General features: G+C 58.9%; 1 protein-coding gene across 5 annotated transcripts in view; it reads right to left on the reverse strand.

Annotated features, from left to right (window-relative positions):
* Window positions 1-5,792: 5,792 nt before the first annotated feature.
* SFXN5 (sideroflexin 5) overlaps window positions 5,793-20,557 on the reverse strand; it is an 82,338-nt gene continuing 67,573 nt past the window's right edge. For all 5 annotated transcript variants that reach the window (XM_029046485.2, XM_039914650.1, XM_029046483.2 and 2 more), the window contains one exon: window positions 5,793-7,877. In XM_029046485.2, coding sequence (XP_028902318.1) covers window positions 7,810-7,877 — 68 coding nt within the window. In that variant the 3' untranslated portion in view covers window positions 5,793-7,809. The remainder of the gene's footprint in view (window positions 7,878-20,557) is intronic.

Raw genomic sequence — 20,557 nt, forward strand, 5'->3', positions numbered from 1 at the left:
TTGCCTAGGTTTGCTGGGTGTGCTCGCCTGTGTGTGTGTGTCTGTTGTGTGTGTGCGTGTCTGGGGGGGGGGGGGGAGTTTGGGACTGCGTGTGCACAACCGTGTGCATCTATGAGCAAGACTTTGGGACTGCGTGTGTAGTTAAGTGCTCAGCTGGGAGAGTGCCGGTCTGAAGGAGTACATGCAGGTGGGAGTGATTGGCTACTCCTCAAGCAGTCGTATTTGTTGAGCACTTACTGTGTGCAGAGCACTGCACTAAGCGCCTGGGAGAGGACAACAGACTAAAGAGACGCATTCCCTGACCCCCAGAGAGCTTACCGTCTAGAGGGGCTCTTGTGAGCGGGCAAGCCTAGGCATGTTCTAAGCACTGGGATAATGGGGTTGGACACAGGTGGGGCTCACACTCTTCTGTCCGTCTCCTCCAATTAGACCGTGAGCCCGTCACTGGGCAGGGATCGTCTCTATCTGTTGCCGAATTGTACATTCCAAGCGTTTAGTACAGTGCTCTGCGCATCGTAAGGGCTCAATAAATACTATTGAATGAACGAATGATCCCCTTTTACAGATGAGGTCACTGAGGCCCAGAGACGTAAAGTGACTGGCCCGAGGTCACACAGCAGGCTCGTGGTAGGTCTTTCCGAATCCCAGGCCCGGGCTCTAACCACTAAGCCACGAAGGGGAGATTTGGAGGGGAAAGAGTTCACGGAGGGGCTGAGCTTGGGAGACTGCGTGAGACAGCCCAGAGGAGAAACAGGAGAGGGACCAGCTGGGATCTGTCTGACCTCGGAAAGGGAACCAGGGACACTGCAGCGGGAGGGACTGAGGTTAGACGGGAGGAAGAGTTTCCCAGTGGGAAGGGTGGTGGTGCCCGCCCAGGGATGGGAGGCTCCTGGTGGAAGGGTGGGGCTTTCTCCTGTGGAGAGCCGTGAACACTGTGGAGAAAGATGCCTCTGGGCTGGTCTTATGGTATTTGTTAAAGCGCTAACTCTGTGTCAAACGCTGTTCTAAACTCTGGGGTAGATACAAGATAATCTGGTTGGACACGGTTCCTGTCCCACATAGGGCTCTCAGTCTTAATTCCCATTTAACTGATGAGGGAACTGAGGCCCTGAGAAGTGAAACGACTTACCCAAGGTCACACAGCAGACGAGTGGCAGAGCCGGGACTGGAAGCCAGGTCCTTCTGACTCCCAGGCCTGCGCTCAATCCACTAGGCCGTACTGCTAGGCCCTGGAGACAGGGGGATGGACGAGGTGGTCTTCTGGACCAAAAGGGGCCGGACGCTGACCGGTTCCTAGCAGAGAGAGGGGAATCAGGTTCATTCACTCAATTCAAGCGCATTTACTGAGCTCTTACCGTGTGCAGAACACCGTTCTAAGCGCTCGGGAGAGGACGAAAGAACAGTAAACAGACACGTCCCCGGCCCCCGGCGAGCTGACAGTCTAGAGGGGCAGGTTTCCAAGGAGGGGGTGCGGGGAGGTGGGCGGTTGGGCTCCCTTTGGGAAAGGTCAGAGGACAAAGCTGGGGGAAAAAGGAATTCCATCTGTCCGAGACGCTTGTGAGTAGCAGCGTGATTTAGCGGCTAGAGTCCGGGACTGGGGGTCAGGAGGACCTGGGTTCTAATCCTGACTCTGCCTGCTGTGGGACCAGCAAAGGATGTGAGTCATGGCTCCCTCAGGGGCCTAATCTTGGACACTCCCAAACCAAGGCTCCGTGGCCTAAGGGGGTCCCCTGGGGTGGGCGGGGGTCTCTCTGGGAAGGGGTAGGGAGGAGCTAGAGGTTCGTTCCCCCGGGCCGTGAGGCACAATCAGATCTCGGGGCAGGTAGGAGAGTGGTTAGACATCCACTGTCCAAGCAGCGTGGCTCAGTGGAAAGAGTCAGGGGAGTCAGAGGTCATGAATGAATGAATGAATGAATTATCCCCTTATGAGGTCACTGAGGCCTCCCGACTCCTCCGCTTGTCAGCTGTGTGACTTTGGGCAAGTCACTTAACTTCTCTGTGCCTCTGTGACCTCATCTGGAAAACGGGCATTACGACTGCGAGCCCCACGTGGGACAACCTGATCACCCTGTAGCCTCCCCAGCGCTTAGAACAGTGCTCTGCACATAGTAAGCGCTTAACAAATGCCATCCTTTTTTACATTTTTTAAAAAATAATAATAATATTGGAATTTGTTTATGCGCTTACTATGTGCAGAGCACTGTTCTAAGCGCTGGGGGAGATACAGGCTAATCGGGTTGTCCCACGTGGGGCTCACAGTCTTCATCCAGGCTCCTCCTCCATTCCCACCTGCTTCTATTCATTCAATGGTATTTATGGAGTGCGGTGTGCAAAGCATTGCACTAAGTGCTTGGGAGAGTACAGTAAACAGTGATTAGTGCAGTGATCGGCACAGTGAGTGCTCGATAAATACGATTGAATGAATATACAGTAACATTCCCTGGCCACAACGAGTTTAATACCTCCTTCCTCCTCCTCCGGGAAGCCAATCCAGATCGAACCTGCCCGTCGCGGACCCTCCGAAACCCTCTCAGCCTGGTACAGCGCTCTGGCCCACCTGGGGCTTGCTCCTGCGGAGGCAGGGGGCTGGCTGACATGACCTCTGGAGGGACCTTCCAGTCTAAGGTCAGGGCTCCCTGCCCCGCGGCGGGCCCCTTCTCCCAGCTATGTTTTGGGGGGCATCTTGGCCATTCTCGGAGGGCCAGGGCTGATGAGGCAGGGACGGGGAAGAGTCAGAACCGAGGGGGATACGGAGGCTGGTTGAGGCGTTCCCTCATCCTGGAACTTCCCAGCAGCCGGAGCCCAGGCCCGGGAGAGGATCCGGGAAGACCGCGCTGGCTCAGGAAGGGATCTGGAGATCCCTGGGGCCTAGGGCTACCTCCGGGTGGGAGAAGGGGAGTCGATCTGCTCGAGACCCAGGTGAGAAGCAGCGTGGCCTAGTGGATGGAGCCCGGGCCTGGGAGGTGGAAGGATCTGGCTTCTAACCCTGCCTCTGCCACTCATCTACTGTGTGACTTTGGGAAAGTCACTTCGCTCCTCTGGGCCTCAGTTCCCTCATCTGTAAAATGGGGATTAAGACCGAGTTCAGTGTGGGACGGGGTCCGTATCCGACACGATCAGCTTGTATCTACCCCAGTGCTTAGTACAGTGCTCGGCACACGGTAAGGGCTCAACAGATACCACGATTATTATGTGAGCCTCGGCCCCTTCCCGGCCCGGCCACCTCCTCCTCCCTTCTGCCCTCCCCCCGCACTTCAATGACCCGGGACCCCCACGCTATTTAAACACACCGGCTTTTATTTCTGTGACGTCTAACGGTGTTACATCGGTTAAGGTGGTCGGTCTACCGAGGAGGTTAAAAAAGACCATGCACGTCGCTTTAGCCAAAGTCCGCTGGATCCGGCCGAGGTATTCGTGTGCTTGTCCGGGGAGATCGGAGCGTAGCTGGAAGACGTGACGTTTGGATCGACCGGGACCTCCCCCCAACCCCACCTCGGGCCTCGACCCCTCGCCCCAACCCTTCTGCTCCGACCGACGCCGAGGGGCTTTTCTGATTGAGCCAACGTGGCCGGGGGCGGCGAGAGTACCCCGAGACCCCAGGAAGCCAGAGGGCAACTCCTCCTCCGCCATGGGGGAAACCAGTCTGTTCCACAGACCTGTTTGGTCCCAGGGACACCCCCTGGGGCTGGGGATTCTTTGGGGGACCCCATCACCCTGAGATCTATAGGACCCGGTGCAGTTCCGGATGACCGTTGTCCTTCCCCACCCGTCCACGCCAGCCTCGCTTCCCGCCTTGCCCGAGGGCGGGAGATCAGGGTCACCCGCGTTCTTTTCCGCTCGCCTGGCAGGAGATGGGGGTGGGTGGTTATCTGCAAGGCTGTTTTATCCTTCAGCCGGCTCAGCTCGGGGTGGGGTTGGCCGTATTTACGCCACACTGGAGGTAACTGTATTCTCCTTTCCTGGTGCATCAGATCCCTGGCTCAGTTATGTTCACTAGGAAGACGACAGTATATCAAGAAGGCAAGTCAGAGGGAGGTGGCGTGACGCTGGGTGACTGGGACAGCCCCTCAACTCCCCGCCTGGTCATGACGGAGCCTCTCGGCTCTGACCCAGGTCCGCACGCGGGCTCCCGGATTGGGGATGAAGGACGCGGCCCGCAACCTGGAGATTCCCGCCTCCCACTCCTCACGCTTCTCCGTCAGCCTTGCAGATAAGCACCAGCCTGCCCTCCCCGCAGGCAGGCAATCAGGGACACCGACGCTCTTTTTCACTCGATCGGTCCACAGGAAACGGGAACGGTCACGATCGGGCAGTGGCTACTCGCAAGGCCGACCGATTCTGAATTCAGCTCGTCTTGGGGTGCGGAGAGCTCTTCCTTCTAGACCAAACTCCCTATCCCCTCACCCCCAGGACAACAGAGCGGGCAGAGCCCTGGCGGGGGCGCGTGCCCGGCCCAGCTCTGCCTGAAGTTTCTTTCGGACGGGGCGAGGGGCTCAGTCTCTACAATTCTGTGGTGGTGTTCTTTCCCGAGGGCTCAGTACAGCGTTCTGCACGTCGAATGCTCGATAAATAGGACCGATTGGTGGAGATGGGCGTTGGGGAGGAGACCGGTGGGGACTGTCTAACGTGTTCCCGTTTAAGTGGGGTAGGCTTCCCTGGGAGAATCCGTCTCCAAGGTCAGGGGCCGCCTACAGGATCCGGACTCCCCCCACCCGACTTGGGCAGGAATTTCCGGGATAATTCAAGGGAATCCAGGCCGGGGAGATGGGGTCTACGGTCGGCTCTGACCTCGGCTCGAGCCCGGACCGCTGAGTCCCGGGCGGGGACCCGTCAGGCTCCGCCGGGGTCCCGACCCCGCGTCCCGACCTCGGATCCCACAGAAGCTCACCGTGCTGGGTCTCCCCTTCCGGGCCTGACTCGGCTGAACCAACGGCCTCTGTGGGTGGGGACCCGGGGAAGGGGTGGGGGAGGAGGACGGGACCCCCCCCCAAATACCGAATACCGGGGGTGGTGCGGCCCACCGGCTGGGGAGGAAGTCCAGGAGTAACGGGAATGTGTTTGCTAATTCTGTTGTATAGTACTCTCCCAAACTCGTAGAACAGTACACTGTAAGCTCACAGTGGGCAGGGAATGTGTCGGTTTACCGCTGCATTGTACTCTCCCAGCCGCTCAGTACAGTGCTCTGCACCCAGTAAGCGCTCGATAAATATAACTGACCGACTCACTGCCCGCTCGGCCCACAGTAAACACTCAATAAATACCAACGATGAATCGGTCCCTCTTCCTCCCACGAAAGAGCCAGGGAGGAGGCGGCGGATTTAGGGGGCTCGAGTTCTAATCCCGCCCCGGTTGGGGCTGTGCCGCGAGACTCTGGGAATGTGGCTGGACCTTTCTGGGGGCCCAGGCCTGTAGGTCGCTGAGGTCGCAAGAGATGTCAGTTTCCTGGAGAAATGGGAAATGACGGAAATTGCAGGCAGACATCTATGGGGCACGACCGTTGAGGGTCCGTCCCACTCAGAGGCTGGGGGATGGATTAGATGACCTTTCCACTAGAGGCCACGTGGAAGGGGCAAGGGATTGGGAGTCAGGAGGCCTGGGTTCTAATTCCGGCGCCAACCACTTGCTCGCCGTGTGACCTCGTCACTTCTCTGTGCCTCCTCTTCCTCATCCGTAAAACGGGGATAAAAAACCCACTCGCCCTCTTCTTAGACGGTGGGCTCCATGTGAGACGGGAATCGGGTCTGGTCGATTATCTTGAATCAACCCCAAGGTTTAACATAGAACTCGGCACATAGGACGTGCTTAAGAAATATTCTTCTCACGATCACGAACACATTCGTTTTCCTAGGGGTGGGCGGGGGGCGTCGATAGAATCTAAATCTCTAACTCTGAAGAGCTCTCCTCTGGGGAAGGGCCCACTCCGTTCTTCCCTGGGGTGGAACAAAGGGGAGGGGGTTCCGGCAGCTGCCGAAAGAGGGTCAGACCCTAGGCCGAGCCTCGAAGGAGGGTGTGGAGTCCCCCTCCCCCAGTCGCGGGACTGGGCTCAGACCCATGAACGGACCGAGCCGACCCTGAAAAGGGCTACCAGGAGACCCCGTCTGACTAGGGTGACCTCAAGACCGGCGCCGAAACCTGGGCTCTGCCAGGGGCCAGGCTGGGCCGGACGGGAAGGGCGGGGTGGGGCACGGAAGGGCGACCCCCGGATTGACCCATCCCGGTCTCAGCCCCTTGACTCCGGGACCCCGTTCCAGGCCGAGGACCGTGGGGTGGTTCTCCTAGTTCTCGAACCGGAGGAGACGGGAGGATGCTGAGACAGCGGGAGGGACAGAGGGCAGACAGGGGAGGGTTGGCACCACCTCCTTGCACTCACCCCCGGCCACTGGCGTTTCGGCATTTGATTTGGGTTTTTCTGCCCGACCGCACCCGAGGGGTGAAGACCCTTCCTGCTCGCCCTGTCCCTGCCGGGCTCAGCGGCCCCAAGCCCGGGGGGTGGGGGAGAAGGGAAGGGTCAGAGCCTCAGCAGAGTGGTTCAGACAGAAGCAGGCACGTCCCCCTCCCCGCCCACCCGTCCCCCACCCGCCACAGACCCCCACGGACATTTCTCTGCTGAAGAGACACATATCGCTTTGCTTCCCTGTCCCCCGCCAGCCGATGAGCGCCGGGGTGACTTTTCCCGGGACAACCCACTTCTCCGGGAGAGGATTCCAGTCTCACGTGGGCTGCTTGTCCCCGGCGTCTGTGGACCTCGGTCCCCCGCTGCCGGCTGGGGGTCTCTTCCGCCTTCCGCGGGGCGCCTTCCTTGGGCTCCCGGCCGGGACCGCTGGGCTGCTCCCCTGGGGGGGCCTGGTCACTGTCCAAGTCTGAGCCCAGCCGGTTGGCCCCTGGTGGGTCAGGTCGGGGAGAGGAGGAGGGGGCGGGGAGCCCGGAGGCTGAGGCCGTGGTGGGAGGCGCCAGCAGAGCACGGCGCCCACCTCGCCCGCCGCCGTTCACACGGTCGTTCGCTTCCGGCCCGTTGCTGGGGCCAAGGCCTCCTCCGAGCGCTGCCCATCCGGGAACTGGCCGGGGCCCTCCCTCCCACCCCGAGGAGGAGGGAACGCTTACATACATCCCCAACGGGGGGTCGGTCCCCGATCCCCCCGGACCCCGGTCCCCAAGCTCCCCTGGGACAGCGGTGTCGGTCCGTCCACAACGCAGGGAGGGGGGTGCTGTGGAAACGGAGGGCAGGGCAGACGGCCGTCCGTCAGGGACGTCGGGGCAGACGGTCGAGGGGCGCGCAGACCCCCTCGGGGCGGGTTTCGGCAGGGACTGGGGCCCAGGCCGGTGACCTCCAACCCCGCAGGTTCACCGGGGCCGACGCGGGCCGAGCTTCCGGGCACAGAAAGCGCTAAGACCGAGCTCCCGCCGTAGGAGCTGAAAGTGCAGAGAAGAGCCCGCCGCCTGGGCCCACCCCCTGCACGCTGCCGATTCCCAACTTCGGGGCGTGCACCGTGGCACTCACAATTACCCTCCCGCCAGGCCCGGAGGCTCACCCGATCACCCCTTCAGCCTAGTCCTCCTCCTCCGTCTACTTTCCCCCCTACTTTAAAACTTTAATGGATTAATCTCTTCTCCCTCCGCCAGGTGGGAATGCTGTGAATATGTTAATGTTCTCCTGCCTCCCGACAGGAAGAATGTGTGGGGATTGTCTCCAAGACCGGGTTGTGATTACTTCCCGGTGGTGGGCGGGAGTATCCCGCTCCTCTCCCCCGCCACCGGATCCTCTCCTCTCCTCGAGGGGGCCGGGGGCGGTGGGTCACCCTCTACAGACCTTTATTGTACACCACGGTCCGGCTGGTGGTGGCCGAGGCGATCTCGGGCTCCAGGTGGGACGTTTCGATCTGCGAGAGAGCAAATGCGGAGGGGCGGGGATCAGGATCCGGTCCGTGAGGGGTCGACCCGTCTGTCCTGCCCGGATCGAACGGCTTCTTCTCCCACGGCCGGGAGAAGAAGCGGTCGGCGTCCTCGCCGAAGAGGAAGGCGGCCCGCAGGTCACCCCTCGCAGCCGTCCCTTCTCCGGGACCCACCCCGCCCACCGGCCCCCCGCGATCTTCCGGTCTTCCCCAGGAGAAGAGGGACTGAAGAAGACCGTGTCGGTTGAGTTTAGCCGGGGAGGGAAGGCGGGTCATCGACCCCTGGAGGCCCGGTATCGCCGGGGGAGGACCAAGGCGGGAGACCGACCCGGATTTGGCTCTCCCCGCGTTCCCGGAATCCTTTCTCCGCGGTTCTGCCCTCTCTCTCCGGCAGGCGGGGACGGGGGTCGCACGGGCCGAGAATAATAATAACGCTACAGTATTTGTTAAACGCTTACTGTTCCGAGCACTGGGGTAGATACGGGCTGGTGGGGTTGGACCCGGTCCCCGTCCCACGTGAGGCTGACGGTCTCAATCCCCGCTTTCCAGATGAGGGAACCGAGGGCTCGGAGCCGCGAGGTGACTCGCCCAAGGTCAGCCGGCAGACAAGTGGCGGAGCCGGGATTAGAACCGAGGTCCTCCTGACTCCCGGGCCCGGGCTCTTTCCGCTAGGCCCCGCTGCTTCTCCAGAACCGACTGAGCGGTAACCCGGGCCCTGTCAGGAAATTTCCAACAGGGCCGGAGGAGTCCTCCCCTGCCTCCGCGCAGGAAGCAGGGGAGGAGGAGGAGGAGGAGGAGGAGTGCGAAGTCGCCTCCGTGTCCCGCTTCTCCTAGCGGCTCCCGGGGACCCCGGGGGCCCAGAAGGAACGAGGGGAGCCGGGCCTGGGGGCAGGGGCCGGGGCAGGACGGGGAGAGAAGCCCCCCGGATGGGCGGGAGCGGGAATCGGGGCGCCGGGGGCCAACCGGCCTCCTCCGCCCGGCCGGCCGACGCCCCCGCGGGGCCTCTCCCCGCGCCTCGAGTCGGCCCCGGTGCCGACACAATGCGGGGAGCCCACGTCGAAAATCTAAATGCTTTGGAAAATGTTTAACCTAGTTAGACAAATTAGCAAAAATTTGTGCAAAACAATTTAGGTATTTAAAATATTCAATGTTTTTAAAAAACTGGAAAAACTGTTCTTAGCTTTCAGCTGCAAAAACCAACAAAATATAACATCAAAGCAATCTTAACATGAGGTGTAACATAACCCTTCGGCAAAGCTGTTAAACAGCTCCTGGAGCATCACGGGAAATAGCACTTCATTTATTCAAATGCACATATGTCAGGTTTTTGCACCATATGCCATTCCAAGCTATTTACAGTAATAATTAAATCTTAATCAACGTTTAACCTCTGTAAAATGTTTGAAGGATCCTAATCACCCTTCAGACTGCACTAATGAAGGAGAAATATATAAACATAAAAGGAAAATGATGCATAGATATCACACTAGAAAGAACAGTAATTGCAAAATTGTATTTCTCTTAAATATAATCAGTAAATTATGTAAAGGAAGCCAAGGAGTATTTTAAGTTAAGACATCTTGGGTGTCAGAGGTGTGAGCAGCTAATTTTGTACTGTTATCCATAACAGATGTAGCATATTTTCTTTTATACCATTATTAGCAACTTCACCGTTCCTTCTTTCTCTGCAACGCCAAGCCCGGCATTATAAACTGGAAGCCCGCTCCTGCTGAAGGGAGCACACCCGGCCCCTCGAAATAGCCGCATCCCGGCTCCCGGCCGGGCTCCGGAGAGGAGGCGGCTGAGAGTCCTCTCCTGCACCCCGCCCGCCCCCCAGTCCCGTCGCACTTCTACGCTCTCCTGGGTACGCTCCGAGCACGGTGCCCCGCATACAGCGGGCGCTCAGCAAATACCGTCGATTGAACTGGACGGAGCCCGGGCTCGGGGGGGAGTCCCGCAGGAGACCGAGGGGGCGGCGTGGGCCCGGGCCACAGGGCCCCCTCCGGCCCTCGGCCCACGGTGGGGGGGGGTCTCTGCCCCTCCTGGGCAACGGTGCCTCGTCCCGAGGGGAAAGACTGCGGTCGAGGTGGAAGGCCGGTGCTGGCCTCGGCCCCCGGGTCTCCAGCCCCCCGCTTAGCAGAGCACCCCGTGGCTCCGTTCAATGGTATTTATCGAGCGCTTCCTGCGTGCAGAGCTCTGTACTAAGCGCTGGGGCTTCCGGTGCCCTCGGTCAGGTTAGATCGTAAGCCCTCTGAGGTGAGACCCCCCCCGCTAACCTTGTCGTCCGAGGCGTCTCGAACCCGGCACCCAGGGTGGTTGGGCCGCGGCAGGGAGAAGCAGCTAGTGTGGCCTAGTGGCTAGAGCCCGGGTCCGGGAGGCGGACGGATCTGGGTTCTCGTCCCGGCCCCGCCACCTGTCTGCCGGGTGACCTCGGGCGAGTCGCTTCGCTTCTCTGGGCCTCATCTGTAAAACGGGGATTGAGACTGAGGCCCCGTGTGGGACTGGATCCAACCCGATTATCTAGTACCTACCCCAGCGCTCAGAACGACGTCTGGCACGCGGTAAGCGCATGACGAATACCACCGCGATGATCGGGAGGCTATCGCCGAACCCCGCTCAAGATCAGAATCGACAGCACTGACTGGTCCTCCACCGTGTGCCGAGCGCCGTACTGGGTTCGGCAGAGCACCGTCCCGGCTGCCTGCTGGGTGAGGGGCGCACCCTCGGGCGCGGAGCGCTGTAGAGAACACTCACTGTGTGCTATAGAAGGCCCCAAACGCTTAGTACGGTGCTCTGCACAGAGTAAGCGCTCCATAAATACGATCGGATGAATATACGAGGGCGCCTACTGCATTCGTAGCGCTGTACTAGGCACCTACCGCTACTCCTCTTCTCCTACTCCCTTCTGCGTCACCCTGACTTGCTCCCTTTGTTCTTCCCCCCTCCCAGCCCCACACCGCTTCTGTCCCGATCTGTCATTTATCGATTCCTATCGATGCCTCCCCCGGCTCACGACTGTGAGCTCGTCGTGCGCAGGCAAGGCGTCCGTTTATTGTTGTATCGCACGCCCCAAAGTGCTTAGCGCAGTGCTCGGCACTGCTCAATGAATACGATGAAAAGACAGAGCGCTCTTTTGAGGGACAGAGGGAAGAAACAAAAGATATCGGCCCTGCTCTCGAGAAGCTTTTAACCTGACCGCCGAGACGGGAAAGATGAATTCTCCTCATCCTCATATCTCCTCATCCCCGACCCTCCTGCTTTCAAGACTCCCCCCCCGCCCCGGCAGATGTAAGTTGGGACACGGCTTCCCATCTTCCCGCAGTCTCCGTGGACCTGGGACGAGGAAAGGTTACGCAGTTGAACAACTCCGCCCTCGATCCTACCTGGCTCCGGGCGCCGGGGGAGAGGAGGACAAGAGGTGAGCCTCTTCCTCTCCGACCCTCAGCCTCCCTGCCTCTGCAGCAGCGTGGCTTAGTGCATAGAGCACGGGCCTGGGAGCCGGAAGGTTCAGGGTTCCGATCCCGGCTCCGCCGCCCGGCTGCTGCGGGGCCTCGGGCAAGTCACTTCACTTCTCTGGACCTCGGTTCCCTCATCTGGAAAATGGGGACCAAGAGCGTGAGCCCCATGTGGGACAGGGACCGTGTCCAACCCGGTTAGCTCGAATCCACCCCGGCGCTCGGCACACGGTAAGCACTTAACGAGTACCATGATTACTATCCTTCAGTTCCCCCGTCTGTAAAATGGGGATGAAGACTGTGAGGTCCATGTGGGACGGGGACTGCGTTCCACCCGATTTGCCGGTATCTACCCCAAAGCTCAGTGCAGTGAGAGGCACATAATAAGCGCTTAACCGACACCACCACGACAAGCGGAAGACGAGATTGCGTCCCCGCCTTCCGATTTCCCCCACACCTCCAGTCTGCTTCCCCAGCGGGACGAGGTGAGGACGGTGCCAGCGAAGGAGGTCCGGACGGGCAGGAGGTCGGGGTCACGTTTGGCCAGACGGCCCCTGGAGGTCCCTCAGGCGGCTGGGACCCTCCAAGACTCGGCCAGGTTGTTTGACCGCCCCCCTCCTGGCCCCACAGCACGCCAGCGCTTAGAACGGTGCTTTGCACATAGTAAGCGCTTAACAAGTACCACAATTATTATTATTTTGAAATGAGCAGGGCCTGAACAACGGCTAAGGGGACCGTGTAGGCGGGGCCTTCCTTATCTGAGGCCGAACTGTACTTTCCAAGCGCTTAGTACAGTGCTCTGCACACAGTAAGCGCTCAATAAATACCATCGAATGAATGAATGACCCTCTGAATCCATCCGTCCCTTGAACCAAGGAGCCTCCGAGACCCCCGCAAACACCGCTCCCGGCCGGCTCCGCTCCCCAGTCCGGCTAACGATAATAATGCTGGTATTCGTTACGCGCTTACTGTGTGCCTGGCACCGTACTAAGCGCCGGGGCGGCCACGAGCAAATCGGGTTGGACCCAGTTCCCGTCTCGCATTCTCAGTCCCAGATGAGGTGCCCGCGGCCCAGAGACGCCCAGTGACTCGCCCCAGGGCACGCGGCAGACCGGGGGCGGGGCCGGGATTAGAACCCAGGACCTCGTGACTCTCAGACCCGAGCTCGGTCCACTACGCGAAGCCGTGCCGCTTCAGCTGGAGCTGGGCAACGATAGGCCTGTGGGCCACAGCTGGAAATGTGGGAAGTGGGGAGTGGGAGGGGACTGAACGCGGAGGGGGGATGGATGGAGGGAGAAAAGGGGGGAGACAGGCCCTGCAGATGAGTGGGGAGGGGGTGCGGCGGGGAGAAAGAGCGGAGGGGGAGGGAAGGGAGCCAGCCGCCACCACAGCAGCGGCAGAGCAGATGCTCGGGGTTTGGCAGCAAACCCGGCTCCGCTCGGGGAAAGGTGTAAAGGCAAGGCGGCGGGGAGGTGGGGAGGAAGGGAGAGGGAAGGAGGGAGGGAGGGAAGGTAGGAGGGAGCGGGGGAGAGAAGAAGCCGGGGAACAAAAAACTCCTCACCGTTGGCTTTAAAGCGGGCCACCGCCTCGCCCGCTCCTACCTCACCCAGCTTCTCTCCGTCTCCGGCCCAGCCCGCACGCTTCGCCCCTCGCCGTCGACCCCTGCCCCACGTCCCGCCTCCGGCCCGGAACGCCCTCCCTCCTCAAATCCCCCAGACGATGACTCTCCCCCCGCTTCAGAGCCTTATCAGAGGCCCATCTCCTCCAAGAAGCCTGCCCGGACTAAGCCCCCTTTCGCCTTCTCCCACTCGCGTCTGCGTCGCCCTGCCTCGCTCCCTTTCTTCATCCCACCCCGCCCCCAGCCCCACAGCGTAAGTGTCCATAGCTGTCATTTATTGATTTGTATTGATGTCTGCCTCCCCTCCTCTAGACTTTAAGCTCGTTGCGGGCAGGGAATGTGTCGGTTTGTTCTCTTCCCAAGCGCAGAGTACAGTGCTCTGCACGAAGTAAGCGCCCAATAGATGTGATTGAATGAATGAATGGGAAGGAGGGAGGCAGTTCCCACAGAAGTCCGGCTTGGGCCCCGACAAACTCCAGGGGAGGGCCGCCTAACTCTTTCCTGGCCTCCTTTCTTTCATTCGGTCAATCGTATTTGGGTGCTTAACTGTGTGCCAAGCGCGCGGGAGAGTACAAAAGAACAACAAATGAGAAGCAGCGTGGCTCGGTGGCAAGAGCAAGGCTTGGGAGTCAGAGGTCGTGGGTTCTAATCCCGGCTCCGCCACTTGTCTCAGCAAGTCACTTCACTTCTCTGGGCCTCAGTTACCTCATCTGGAAAAACGGAGATGAAGACTGGGAGCCCCACGTGGGACAGCCTGATGACCTTATATCCCCCCGAGCACTCAGAACAGTGCTCGGCGCATAGTAAGCGCTTGACAAGTACCCTCATCATTATTATTATTATGAATGAAGGTTGGTTGTCGTCCCTGCCTCCCAGTCTTAACCCCCATTTTCCAGATGAGGGAACTGAGGCCCAGAGAAGTGAAGTGACTTGCCCAAGATCCCACAGGAGTTAGGTGGTCCTTCAGGCTCCTGGGCCTGTGCTCTATACAGAAGGCTACAATGCTTCCCCTTAGGCAGGAAAAGTAGACTGAACGTCCATTTATTTGAGTGTCTGTCTCCCCCTCTAGACTGTAATCTCGCTGATGGGGAGGGAATGTGTCTGTTTATTGTTCTACTGGACTCTTCCAAGCGTTTAGTACAGTGCTCTGCGCACAGCGGGCGCTCAATAAATGTGACTGACTGACATTTGATCTACTGCGCTGTGCGAGCCCTGTTCCGGGAACACTGTACCCCGTGGCTCGGTGGCTAGAGCCCGGGCGTCAAAAGGTCCTGGGTTCTAATCCCGGCTCCACCCCTTGTCCGCTATGTCACCTTGGGCAAGTCATTTCACTCCTCCGGGCCTCAGGTACCTCATCTGGAAAATGGGGATTGAGACTATGAGCCCCACGTGGGACAGGGACCGACCCGATTTGCTCGGATCCACCCCAGCGGTCAGTACAGTGCCCGACGTATACTGAGCCTTTAACAAATACCACACTAATAATTATTATTATAATAGGTAAAAAGGTAGTGCCCTGCCTTCATTCATTCACTCGGTCGCATTTATTGAGCGCTTACCGTGTGCAGAGCACTGTACTAAGCGCTTGGAAAGTACAATTCAGCAATCAAGAGAGATAATCCCTGCCCACACTGGATTTACAGTCTAGAAGGGGGGAGACGGACATCAAAACAAATCAACGGGCATCAATATAAATAGAATTATAGCTATATATACGCATCAAAACAAGTAAACGGGCACTTCAAGACACTTAAAATCTAATAACCGAGCTCCGTAGCCCCAAACTGCTAAACTGACAATAGAAAAAAGAGTCAGAGCACAGAAAAAAGCAAAACTTGATTAAAAAAGCCCAACAAATTACGTGGCCAAATGGTAAAGAGAAACAACCCAAGGGCTAAGGTGGTTAAGGGGATGGCCTGAATGGGAAAGGGGTGGGGGTGGGGGATGGGGGGAGAAGAGCCGAGGAAGATTAATCAGGGAAGATTTCTGGAGGCGGTGACTTCTTCAGAGGCTCGGAGGAAGGGAGAACCACGGTCAGGTGGATACGAAGGGGGAAAGCAAGAGTAGAGGCGCGTTTCGGTGCAAAGGGGACGTCGAAGCTGTGAATCCTCGACCTCCACCTTCATCGCCCAGGGCCGCCGAAGGCGGTTGCTCTCCTCCGCTTCGAAGCCTTACTGAAGGCCCATCTCCTCCAAGAGGCCTTCCCCGACTAAACCCTCATTTTCTCTTCTCCCACCCCCTTCTGCAAGGGGGGATTTGCTCCCTCAGCCCCACAGCACTTACGTCCGTATCTATAATCTATCGGTTTATAATAATGTCCCTTTCCCCCTCTAGACCGTAAGCTTTCTGTGGCCAGGGAACGTACCTACCAACCCTGTTTCACTGTACTCTCCCAAGCCTTTAAGTTCAGAGACCTGCACACGGAAAGAGCTTAATGAAGACGACGGAATGATAGATCCGGGAGGGTGTCTATCCTAAAACAGAGGGCTCCGGGGACAGAGACCGCCCCCCTTGTCCCGGGGCCGCCCCCCTCGAGCGTTGGGGAAGTTCTCGCCTCGCTCTAACCACCCTCCCTCCTGCTGCAGTCTCCCTTTTCCCACGACGCCAGGGCCCGTCACAGGCCGATCCCGGGGCCTCCGGCCGGCCCCCCGGTCTCTCTCTCCTCTCCGGCCGGAGTATCTTCCTGGTGAGTGGGTGGGAGCGAGAGGGGACCAGATGGCGACTGGAGGGGACCGGGGGGGGGGGGGGACGACCAGAAGCCGCCGCGGGAGAAGCTGGGTTTCCGAGGCCGTTAGGTGGGAGGGGGAGGGTTGGGGTATAATACGGCTCCCGGCCTGCCTCGAACGCATCCCCCCACCCCCCTTCTCGCCCCTCCTCCCGGCCCCCCGACAGGTGAGAAAGAGCGGGCCCAAGCTTCTGGGCTGAGAGGCTGTCTCCCCAGCTGCCCCGTCTCACAGGACCGAAGGTGCCTCTCGGCGTGAGGGTCTGAGCGAGCTTCCAAGCTGCCGCCGAGCCAGTCTGGTGGGTTGGACGGCGCTAGCAGCCGGCCCCTCTGCCTTCGGTGCTAGCCAGCCCAGTGGGAAGGTCCAGACCAGCCAGAACGGTGGGGAGGGGGAGGCGGGAAACGGCGCAGAACCTGGCAGCTCACCACGGTCGGCCCCCTGCCTCCGGCCCCCACGCCCAGCCTAGCTGGGACGGGCTCTGTACCCTTTCATTCTTTCCATCGTCTTTATCGAGCGCTCGCTGGGTGAAGAGCGCTGGCCTAAGGAGGGGACAATACAACGATAAACAGTGACATTCCCTGCTCACGCCGAGCTCACGGTCTACGGCGGGGGGAGGCAGACGTCAACACAAATAAAATTACGGATAATTACGTATCTACAGATGCGGACACACAGACACACACCCAAGTGCTGTGGGGTTGGGTGGGGCAACAGCCAAGGGCGCGAGTCAAGGCGACGCAGAAGGGAGGGGCGACGAGGAAAAGTGGGGCTTATTCGGGGAAGGCCTCCTGGAGGAGATGGGCCTTCAACACGGCTTTACTGAAGGCTTTATCCTCTCTAGACCGTCAGATCCTATGGGCAGGGGATTATATTGTATCGTCATTCAATTCGATCGTATTTATTGAGCGCTTACTGCGTGCGGAGCACTGTACTCTCTGAGCCTCAGTTACCTCATCGGTAAAATGGGGATTAACGGTGAGCCTCAAGTGGGGCAACCTGATTACCCTGTACCCCAGCGCTTAGAACGGTGCTCTGCACGTAGTAAGCACTTAACAAATACCAACATTATTATTATTATTACTAAGTGCTGGGGAGAGTTCGACACAGCAGTAAACAGACCCATTCCCTGCCCGCGACGAGCTCCCAGTCCAGAGCGCATATGGATATACCTGTAATTTATTTATTCATATATTTATTTACTCACGTATGCTAACGTCTGTTTCCCCTCTAGACTGTGAGCTCCTCGTATAAGAATGCACGGAGGAAAACACGACTCCCTCGTTCTCCCGGGGCTCACAGTCCTAAAGGTGGAGTTGGGAGATGGTGACGGACACATAAGGAAAAATTTAAACCCACCATAACACCAAATCGACGTACAGGATGGGGGACGGGGACAAATACGGAATCAAATACAGGCTGCAGGAGAAGCGGCGTGTCTGCTGGGTGGCCTTGGGCAAGTCGTTTCGCTTCTCTGGGTCTCAGTTTCCCTCATCTGTAAAATGGGGATTAAGACTGTGAGCCCAAGAGGGACAGGGATTGTGTCCAACCCGATTGGCCTGTAGCCACTCGAGCGCTTAATGCCCATTTTAAGCCCTTAACAAGTACCATTATTATTATACCACTGATCTGGTCTTATCCTACCAAGGAAGGAACAAATAAATTAATGAGTGACTACATGGAATAAATGAGCTGAGGGGGGCTGATGGGGAGGCCTGACCAGGAATCAGGGAACGCTCCCTGGAAGAGATGGCATCAGACTCCAGCATCCCCACCCCCCGACCAGCCCGGCTTAAGGCCGCCTCCTCCAAGTTGCCTTCCATCGGGGCTGGCCCCCATCCTACGTGGCCTAGTGGCAGGAACACGGGGTTGGTAGTCAAAAGACGTGGGTTCTAATCCCGGCTCCGCCACTTGCCTGCTGGGTGACCTCGGGCGAGTCGCTTCACTTCTCTGGGCCTCAGTTCCCTCATCTGGAAAATGGGGATGAAGACTGCGAGCCCCACGTGGGACAAGGACTGGGTCCGACCTGATGACCCCGTACCTACCCCAGTGCTTAGAACAGTGCTTGGCACATAGTAAGCCCTTAACCAATACCTTTTATAGTATTATTATTACCCTGGCACCCCTGGCTCAATCCTGTCACCGCTGTCGGTCTCTGGGGGCGGGGGGCAAGGACCCCCAGACAATATCTGTTCCAGGGCTGTGCCCCGGGGGTGCTGGGGACGGGTGGGGAGGTTGATCCCTCTCCCCCGTGGGGCTAAATTCATCCACCGCCCACCAGAGCCTCGTCACAGAGAAGCAGCGTGGCTCGGTGGAAAGAGCGCGGGCTCGGGAGTCAGAGGTCGTGGGTTCTGATCCCGGCTCCGCCACTTGTCAGCCGGGTGACTTTGGGCAAGTCGCTTCATTTCTCTGGGCCTCAGTTACCTCACCTGGAAAATGGGGATGAAGACTGTGAGCCCCACGTGGGACAACCTGATCACCCTGTATCTACCCCAGCGCTGAGAACAGTGCTCGGCACGGAGTAAGCGCTTAACGGATACCATCATCATCATTATTATCATCTCCCCCAGGACCACTTCCTTCTGAGTGAAGGAGGAGCCCCGAGTGCCCCTCTCAAGGCCCGGAAGGGTTAACGCTCAGGTGCTTATCCCGCGTTGTCGGATGTCGGGGATTTTCTCGGTCCCAGCCCTGGGGGCCGGAGGGTGTCAGGAATGCCGGGCCGGGCCCACGAGCCCCCCGCCCCACACACCTGCGGCCCCTCTTCGGCCCCTCCGCTCCCGGGACGGATAGTTTACATATTTGAACCTGTCGCCGAGGTGCGGAGGCATCAACACGAAACCAGATCCAGCCCGGCCCATTATTGAAGGCTTTTACCCACTACAAAGGGATGCCTTGACCTCCTCCTCTTCTTTCTTTTTGGCTTTTTCTTTCTCCTTCTGAAAGGGGGTGGTTGGCGGGGAGGATTTGGAGTGACTCTCGGTGACAGCTCCGGGGGCTGGAGGTGGAACGGAGAGGGGCCGGGAAAGGTTTGGGCGGCGGGCGGGGGGGCTCACGGTGCTTTCCAGGCCAAGACGGGCAGAGCAGAAGGGTCTGGGTGCAGCTTCTTGGGGCTGGGCGGGGGCCGGGGGGCCCCCAGTGCAGAAGGCGAGCATCCCCTCCACTCTGCCCCGGCCCCCACGCCTCGGGAAGGTCTCTCTACCCCTGCCCCTTTCAGTGTAGACACCACTTGGCCGCAGTTCTGGCAAAGGAGCAGTGTGGCCCAGTAGAATGAGCCAGGGCCTGGGAGTCAGAGGCCCTGGGTTCTAATCCCGGCTCCACCACTTGCCTCCTCTGTGACCTCGGGCAAGGTGCTGAGCTTCTCTGCCTCGGTTTTCTCGTCTGTAAAACGGGGATGAAATACCTACCTCCCCACCCCTTACGCGGCGAGACCCGTTTGAGGCAGGGACTGGGTCTGACCCGATGGATCTTCTATCTACCTCAGTGCTTGGCCTACTGCAAGCGTTCCACAGATACCACAGTGATCATTATTATTATTATCATTAGCCCTGCCACCCTTTGGGACCGGGTTTATGACTCCGTCCGACCCCGTCTAGACTGCGAACTCGTCACGGGCAGGGAACGTGGCGGCCAATTCTATATTGTACACAAGACGCCACCCAACTCCACCACTGACTCTATTCTTCGAGCCTTCTCCGAACCTTGGTTTCCCCGGTTTTCCCCTTAGCTCCCTCTTCCGCCATCCCACCCATCCCACCCAATCCCCCTCTAGCCCACCAGTCATGCATTCATTCAACTGCATTGACTGAGCGCTTACTGTGCGCAGAGCACTGTACTAAGCACGTGGGAGAGTACAATAAAACAACAGACACACTCTCTGCCCGCAAGCTTACACCTCCCTCTACAGAGAAAGCGCCACGCGGGTGGGGAACGATTCTAATTACTCTGATGAAATGTACTCTCCGGAGGGTTTAATGCAGTGCTTTGCACACAGTAAACGCTCAATAAGTACCACTGATCGACTGACAGTGGCGAGAGAGCCTGTGAGAATCTCAACTAGGGCAGCCCCCTGCCTCCAGGCCGGGGAATGCTTATTTATCCAGTACTTTCCGGGGAAGATCCGGGGAGGCCCCAGAAAAATCAGCACTCCGAGGAAGCGGGGAAGCTTCAGGAGATGAGATTTCCCTTTGGGGGAGGTGAAGGCCCAGAGAGGGCCGGCACCGGGCCCAAAGTCACACAGCAAGGTGACGGGGTAGGGCATGGGGACCGCGTTCAGACCCCCCTCCCCCCCCGACGGCCCCCACAAAGTGGCCTGCACAGCAGCGGGCGTTGTGCCCGCTCCCTGAAGTTTCCAAATGGTTTGTCACTCAAATCCAGGTCCTCGCGGGGGGCTTGTGGGCAAATTCCATGAAAGCAGCGGGAGGGAACGCGACCAATGTCTAACGGCAAAAAAATATCCAGTTTCACGGTTCAACGGGAATTGATTAAAACAACCTCCCAAACCCAAAACAAACATTTTCAAACAAAGGCGGAGATCCGTCTCACAGCGGCGGGAAATGGCGTTCCCGGGGACCGCTCCCACCGGGGGGAGACCGGCCCGGCCCCGCCGCCCACGGGGATCGGCTCCCAAACCAGGAACCCGGAATTCCTGGGGCTTCTCCCACCGGCAAAGGCCAACGCCTGCCCCTCCGCAATCAATCGATGAATGGTATTTACTGTGCGCTACCTGTGTGCACAGAACTGGTCGAAACAGAGGGAAGCAGCATGACGTGGTGGCTAGAGCCCCGGCCCGGGAGTCGTAAGGTTATGGGTTCTAATCCCGGCTCTGCCACTTGTCCGCTGTGTGGCCTCGGTCAAGTCGCTTCACTTCTCTGGGCC

This window comes from Ornithorhynchus anatinus, chromosome 18 (genome assembly GCF_004115215.2).
Source record: "Ornithorhynchus anatinus isolate Pmale09 chromosome 18, mOrnAna1.pri.v4, whole genome shotgun sequence".
In the NCBI taxonomy this organism is placed as follows: Eukaryota; Metazoa; Chordata; class Mammalia; order Monotremata; family Ornithorhynchidae; genus Ornithorhynchus; species Ornithorhynchus anatinus.